The sequence below is a fragment of the Carlito syrichta genome, unplaced genomic scaffold (genome assembly GCF_000164805.1).
Source record: "Carlito syrichta isolate Samal-C Ts95f unplaced genomic scaffold, Tarsius_syrichta-2.0.1 Scaffold302272, whole genome shotgun sequence".
NCBI lineage: Eukaryota > Metazoa > Chordata > Mammalia > Primates > Tarsiidae > Carlito > Carlito syrichta.
In genome coordinates, this window is record NW_007246368.1 from 95,900 (window position 1) to 103,383 (window position 7,484).

Genomic DNA, 7,484 nt, shown 5'->3' on the forward strand with positions numbered 1-7,484 from the left:
AGAAGGGTGGCGATTGGGCACAAGGTGTCTTGAGTGCCATGTTGAGAGGTTTGACCTTGAGCCTGTGGTAACTTCCTAGCAAAAGCCATAGATACCTCATTACTATCTGTTGGTCAGATCCCTAGCCCCTTATCAGAAATCCTGGCACTGAGTCAGTTTCAGGATTCACATTTTTCTCGTCTTTAGCATGGTAATATCACAGCTCGGCTGTCTGATGCCAGAGCCTGTCACAGGCTGCACAGGACATGGCTCTGGGAGCTAATGGCTTTAGATCAGTGCAGCTTGCAGCTTGCAGCAGCCAGCACCCTGCTTCTGTTTCTGCAGAATCTTTGCAGCTGTCCATACAGAGGCCTAGGAGCTAATCTTTACCCCAGAAGTGACAGCTCAGAGTTAAATGGATGTGATCCCCTTGGGTGCTCTGGCTAAGTAAAGCCTCATTTTCCTCAGAGGCTGGTTTCTCCTGTAAGAATGTCATAGACAGGCCTGGCATGGTGACTCAGGCCTGTAATCTCTGCACTTTGGGAGGCTGAGGTGAGAGGATTGCCTGAGCCCAGGGGTTTGAGACCAACCTGGGCAACTTGGTGAGACCTCATCTCTACAATAAATAAAAAATTAGCCAGGCGTGGTAGCACTTGCCTGTGGTTCCAGCTACTTAGAAGACTGAGGTGGAAGGATCACCTAAACCCAGCAGGTCGAGGCTGTAGTGTTCATGAGCATGCCACTGTACTCCAGCCAACTCCAACTCAAAAAAAAAAAAAAAAAAGTCATAGAGCTGCCAGGATCCACACAAAACCTCAGCCCACCCTGGGGAATCCCAAGCCATGGGTTCCCCAATTACAGTTCCTCCTGGCCAAAGAACCGTGACTTTTCTGGGGCATTTTACCATAAGCCTGGTTACCTCTGTAGCTGTCCATCACCTTTATCCGGTCTCCAGGGTAAAGACTTCGTAACATAGCTCTCCACCCACATCCACACTTATCCTCCAACAAGATGGCATCCCATACTCAGACGCCAATTAAATTTTGCAGCAAAATGCAGCCATCAAAATGCTTCAGCTGGATAAAGACTAAAACAACCTCATGCTGCCTCTGGTTGGGTTTGATACCCAAAGAGTTAAAAAGCAAATTGAAAATCTTTTAGAGTTAAGAGGTTTCAGAGTTTGGTGTGATTGGAAAGGGGATCACTGGCCTGTGGGTTCCCCTTTTCTTGGGAAATTCCAAGACCTGGGAGGAGTGCAACATCTCAACCTGCCCACTAGAGGGCCCCTGGTTACTGCTGTGTGCAGGACCTGTGCTAACGGAGGTCTCTGTCATGCAGCTTTCAGATGTCAGCAGCTTACCCAGCCTGAAAGAACTTCTTCAGCCCTCTGCAGACAAGGACACACGGGCCTGGGACCTCGTGAGCTGGATTTTATCCTCCAAGGTCCTGACCATCCACAGTGCGGGAAAGGCAGAGGTAAGACTTGAGTCTGTAGGATCATGGACTCCTAGGGCTGAAGGGCTCCAGGATAGCCCTGAGCCCAGTGACCCTGAGGTACCCTCTTGTGCACCAGCATACCTGCAGCTTGTTGACAGATTCCTGGACCTTGGTCTCAGATTCTGGTTCTGTGTCTAGAGTCAGGCCCAGGGACTTATCCACAGACAGTGCAAAGTTTTTTTTACCGTGAGCAGCTGACTCAGTATCTCAGTCTGTTTCAGTATCTCAGTTTCCTCATCTGTAAAATGGGATGATAATAGTATATTTCCACCAGGGAACTAACTAGCTGTGAGAATTGAATCAATATTCACACTTAAAATAACACCTCACTGGTGTAGTGGCTCATGCCTGTAATCCCAGTACTTTGGGAGGCTGAGGTGGGAGGATTGCTTGAGTCCAGGAGTTTGAGACCAGCCAGGGAAGCATAGAGAGACCTCATCTCTACAAAAACCAAATACTTTTTTTTTTTAGCTGGAGTCTCACTCTGTGACCCAGACTGGAGTGCAGTAGCATACTCATGGCCACCACAGCCTCGATCTGCTGGGCTCAGGCAATTCTTCTGCCTCAGCCTTCCAAGTAGAACTACAGATGCTTTTTTTTTTGAGTTGGAGTCTCACTCGTGTTGCCCAGGTTGGAGTGCAGTGGCATGCTCACGGCCACTGTAGCCTTGACCTGCTGGGCTTAGGTGATCCTTCCGCCTCAGCCTTCCAAGTAGCTGGAACTACAGATGCATGTCACCATGCCCAGCCAGTTTTATTTATTTATTTTTGAGTTGGAGTTTCACTCTTCACCCAGGCTGGAGTGCAGTGGCACACTCACAGCCACCCCGGCGTCGACCTGCTGGGCTTAGGCTGTCCTTCTGCCTCAGCCCTCCAAGTAGTCGGAACTACAGGGGCAAACTACCATGCCCCAGCTAACTTTTGATTTATCGTAGAGATGAGGTCTCGTCAAGTTGCCCCGGCTAGTGTCAAACCCACAGGCTCAGGCAATCCACTCAGCTTGGCCTCCCAAAGTGCTGGGATTACAGGTTGAGTCACCGAGCCCGGCTCCGGCTAGTTTTTGTGGTTTATTGAGGCGAGCTCTCACCAAGTTGCCCAGGCTGGTCTTGAACCCCTGGGCGGTTCTCTTGCCTCGACCTCCCAAAGTACTGGGATTACCAGCTGAGCCACTGTGCCCGGCCACAAATAAATTTTTTTTAAAAAGCCTAAGGGCATGTACTAAGGGCTCAGTTGAGTATTACGCCACAGGTGATTCTGATAAGCATGACCCTGACCACATCTTAGGACACACTGGGGTCTAGTTGTCAGAAAACAGAGAGGCGGAGCCCAAAGTGGTGGAAAACCTTTTATTCTGGGTTCAAATCCCATTTTCATCAATTATTGGGTTTTTCCTTTTCCACATTTGTAAATTGAGAATTTTTTTTTTTTTTTTTAAATTAGAGTCTTACCTGTCACCCAGGCTGGAGTGAAGTGGCATGATCACAGCTCATCATAGCCTAAACTGAGAATATTAGTAGTTACCTTGAAGGGGGGTTATAATGAATGTGTGTCACTCTCAGCACGGTTTCTGATTCAAGCCAGACGTTCTGTAATTTGGTTGGCCTTGCCTTGCTGGTCTCCAGGGCAGGCTGGGGTGGCGGGGACCAGAGGGTGGGACTTGGTCTCAATTGGGTGCTCCTCCCTGTGATTGGCGGCAGGGGTTTCTCTATACTACTCTTCACTTAGTTAGTCAAGCTCAACCAAAGAGCCTTCTCTTTTACAGGCTCCTGCTAAAGACACAAATCTTCCCTAAGTGATGTAGAATTTGGTGCCTTGGATTCTGGTATCTAAGGGACATCCATCTATGTTGGATTTAAAGTTACAGAAAGAGCTCTGGAGTGGGAGTCAGGCGGTGGGCGGCTAACTCCTAAACAGTCTCTGGACTTCATGTTTGTCATTTGTTGAAGCGTATTCATTCATTCACTTATTCTTCCCTTACGTGGGCATCAAGCATCTCCTAGATGTTGAGTGTTGTAGCTAAAGTGACTAAGGCAGTGGCTCTGTGACTTCTGATTATAGACCTGTTAAATCTCTTATTAAAATGTGGACTGTTGAGACCCAGGATTGTCAGCTTTTTATTTTGCCCAAGTAGGTATGCTAACCTCCCACAAGTTGCCGTTTTGTAAAAGGTTATTTTAATACTGAAAAAGGAGGTTGGTCTTGACCTCAGAACAGAGGACTTCTCTTCCAGAGGAAGGATCATGGCTACCTTACATCAATAGAAATATGTCTGTTTCATTGCCCTTATTCGTCTCATTCAATCATAATCCAGAGAAAACCTAGCCACAGACTGGCTTTGGTCTGTGGCCTTGTTGTTTGAAAACCGCTCTAATGATGTATTCTCTGAAGATGATTGTGGTCCTTGAGGAAGATGCTTACCCTTTGGTATCAACTGGCTTTTGCTGAGTAACCACCCTGTGAATTCAGTGACTTAGATGACAAATGCTGACTGCCCTCCTGATCCTGGGGTTGGATTGGTGGTTGTGGGCGGGACTTGCAAGCCAGGGACTGGATGCGCTAGGGTAACCTCCAGGGCATCTTCCTCCAGTAGGGGTGCCCTGGGATAGGGTTGAGGGGTTCTCAGCAGCAGACAAGGAGGGGCAAGACAAACTCTTCTCAAGCCTCTGTTGCTATGTGTGTGCTGATGTCCCATTGGTAGAAGCAAGTCACAGCCAAGCTAGATTTGTGGGTGGAGAAACAGGTTCCATCTCTTGATAGAATCTTGGTAGAATCTCACCTGCAAAATTTTTCTGCAGAGAGGTGTGTGCACAGGGACGAGAAGGAAAATTTGTGGCCATTTTTGTAGTTTATCCTACTTTTATGCCTCATGAGATTATTGTAAAGATGAATTGTAGGAAATAAATTTGAAAGTCTTAGGAAAATTAGAAGTGATCTCCAGTTAGAGGGGAACAATTCACATTTCTCAGTTAGCCTATTGTAGGGAAAATTTTAATTAGAGGAAAACAGTCTTGAGCTATAAGCTCTGAATTTGCTTATAAATTAATGTCTCTGGCCTCATGAAACCTGCTGTTCTCATGAGCAGAACCCATGGGGTTAAGCCCAAGACTTCAGGAGACCATTTTTGCAGCATCTTTTTCCAGCTTCCCAAATAAAACTGCAACTCCCTTTATGTTTCCAAGTTTGAAAAGATCCAAAGGCTGACTGGTGCCCCTCACACGACTGTACCAGCACCGGACTTCCTGTTTGAAATTGAGTACTTCGACCCCGCCAACACCAAATTTTATGAGACCAGAGGAGAACACGACCTGATCTATGCCTTCCATGGTAGCCGCCTGGAAAACTTCCATTCCATCATCCATAATGGCCTGCACTGCCACCTGAACAAGGTGAGCCTTGGGTATTCTGTTCCCCTGTGGAGTTGGGGGACTTGGAACCCGAGGGTGTCTGCAGAGGGTTAGAATTGGGGCCTGCAGGTTTGCTAAACCTTGTTGTTAGACCCACAGTGGCAGCATCACCTGTGAAGATGCAGAACCTTGGGTCTACTCTAGACCTTCTGAATGAAGACTTGTTTAACAGGCTCTCCAGGTGATCCTGTGCTGGCAATAGTTTGAGAAGTACCAATTTAAAGATGGTTCTTGCCTGGGTGCAGTGACTCACACCTGTAATCCCAGTACTTGGGAGGCCAATGCAGAGAATATCTTGAACCCAGGATTCGAGACCAGCCTAGGCAACATAATGAGACCTTGTCTCCACTAAAAAAAAAAAAAAAAAACCAGGTGTAGTGGCACACACACACCTGTAGTACCAGCTACTCGGGAGGCTGAGGTAGAAGGATCGCTTGAGCCCAGGGGGTTGAGGCTGTGGTAAACTGATCATGTCACTATACTCCAGCCTTGGTGACAGAGTGAGACCCTGACTCAAAAAAAAAAAAAAATGTTCATGCATGCAGGGGGCTTTTCATGTGCTGCAATCCAAGGATGTGGTAGCTGCCTCTGTAGGTGGGTGGAAGACAACCAGGACTGGAGGGACTGCAGGCCTTGTCCCCATGTGTGGCAGCATCTACCTTGTCTGTGAGGGGCCAGCATGAGCTGCTGGCTGTAGTGGGCCTGAGACTAGAGATGTTCTTAGCCCTGCGGCATTTGAAGAGTGCCATCAGGTTTGCTGAGGATGACAGGCTTGTTTACACTGGCTTTCAGTCCGTGCTGGCTCTCTGTCCACATACTGGCTTTCCACTTACCAAGATCCAGGGGGCTTCCACCTTACCCTGGAGCTAGCCTGGAGCAGTCACCTGCAGATTCGTATTGTACACCAAGCTTTCATTTCAGTGTCCAGGGAATTTGCTGCTTAGAGGTATCTTACAAGATTCCTTTGGTAAATCACATCAGTCCTCTGTCCTCCTTCTGCCCAGGTCTTCAGGGAAGGGCTTGCTGGGGAGAGCCCATCGGCCATTGACTCTGCAAGTCTGTTTTTATGACACATCACAGGCATTCTGCCCTTGGGCATCTTGCACAAGCTCCTCAAGTCTAGGGAAGGGTGAACACACAGCAGGCATGAGTGGAGAATGCATGTGGGTCAGATCAGAAGGCGCCCAGTGTCCCTGGAGAAGACCTGTGTTAACTTTCAAGAGTCGGGGACACTGCCTTACCTGGCAAGGAGCTTCCTAAAGCCAAGCAGAAGTTTGTTTCATTTCCCCTAAGCCTCATGTCACAGGATGCCTGGTGCCTCCACAAGGACATTCTCCATCCCGGAGCAGAGGATGCTCTGCATGAGCTCTTTGACTCCATTCTCCATCTTGCATTGCCGATGGCATGGCCAGGGCCAGCAACTGAGTTTCAGCTTGTGTGTTAAAGTTCATTCGTTCCTAGCAGCTACATGGGATGTGAGGTTGAGAAGAATTCTGAGTCATTAGGAATATGTGCCATGATTGTCATGACTTTCCTGGCTGTCATGGCTGGTTGCTGATGGCTGTCATGGCTGGTTGCTGATACCTGTCATGGGCAAAGATGTGTTGGTCATGCCTGCTGTAGCCTCGATTTGTAGGCACTTCATCTGGTCTGCTTCCTCACCCACCACAGGGAGATGCCGCCCAGAATTTTAGACACTTTCTTGGTTAACACTAATACAAAGAGTAAAATGTACCCTGCCCCTCATGTAGGCCTTCCTCATTTGGTTACAGTTTTTGGTCTGAGAGACTCATTTCTTTTCCAAGTGATGACTTAGTACCTCCCCCTCCAGTACACTGCCCTCGAAGTACATAAGGGCATGACTTTGCTTATCAGTGTAATCATGCTCAGTGCATTTGTGTAACAAGAATTACTATATATGTATGGATATTACAGCATGAGTGCCTGCAGGGAGCATACACCCTTGATTATTTTTATTTTATTTTATTTTTTTTGAGTTGGAGTCTCACTCTGTCGCCCAGGCTGGAGTGCAGTGGCCGCTCCTGGCCACCGCAGCCTCGACCTGCTGGGCTCCGGTGATCTTTCCGCCTCAGCCTTCCGGGTAGCCGGAATTACAGGCATGCGCTACCACGCCCGGCTGATTTTTTGATTGATTGTAGAGATGAGGTCTCGCTGCCCAGGCGGATCTCGAAGCCGCGGGCTCAGGCAATCCACTCACCTCAGCCTCCCAAAGGCGTGGGATTACAGGCTGAGCCACCGAGCCCGGCTCAAAAATCCTCTTTCAGTTGGCTCCATTTTTCAGTTTTTTTCTCTATTCTCATATAGAGTCTTACCCTGTGGTGGTAACCCCTTTTTGCTGCCCTCTGGGTTTGTGTAGAGAGTTGTGTTTTCACATTAGCTGATAGTACTTGAAGGTACTTTGCTAATAGCAGGTATCCTAGGAGCTCTGCATCAGGTGGCCCCATCTTGAGGGGCCATATACTTCAGATTATAATGTCTTCATTATTAAGTCTGTATAAAATAATTTGGAGAGCCGGGCTCGGTGGCTCAGCCTGTAATCCCGTGCCTTTGGGAGGCTGAGGTGAGTGGATTGCCTGAGCCCGCA

The 7,484-nt window shown here is 48.2% G+C and overlaps 1 protein-coding gene across 1 annotated transcript in view; it reads left to right on the forward strand.

Moving 5' to 3' along the window:
• The first annotated feature begins 1,311 nt into the window (after positions 1-1,311).
• The window catches only part of PARP16 (poly(ADP-ribose) polymerase family member 16), a 34,431-nt gene continuing 28,258 nt past the window's right edge, over positions 1,312-7,484 (forward strand). The window contains exons 1-2 of the mRNA XM_021711406.1: positions 1,312-1,455; positions 4,655-4,861. Of these exons, the coding sequence (XP_021567081.1) occupies positions 1,312-1,455; positions 4,655-4,861 (351 nt within the window). The remainder of the gene's footprint in view (positions 1,456-4,654; positions 4,862-7,484) is intronic.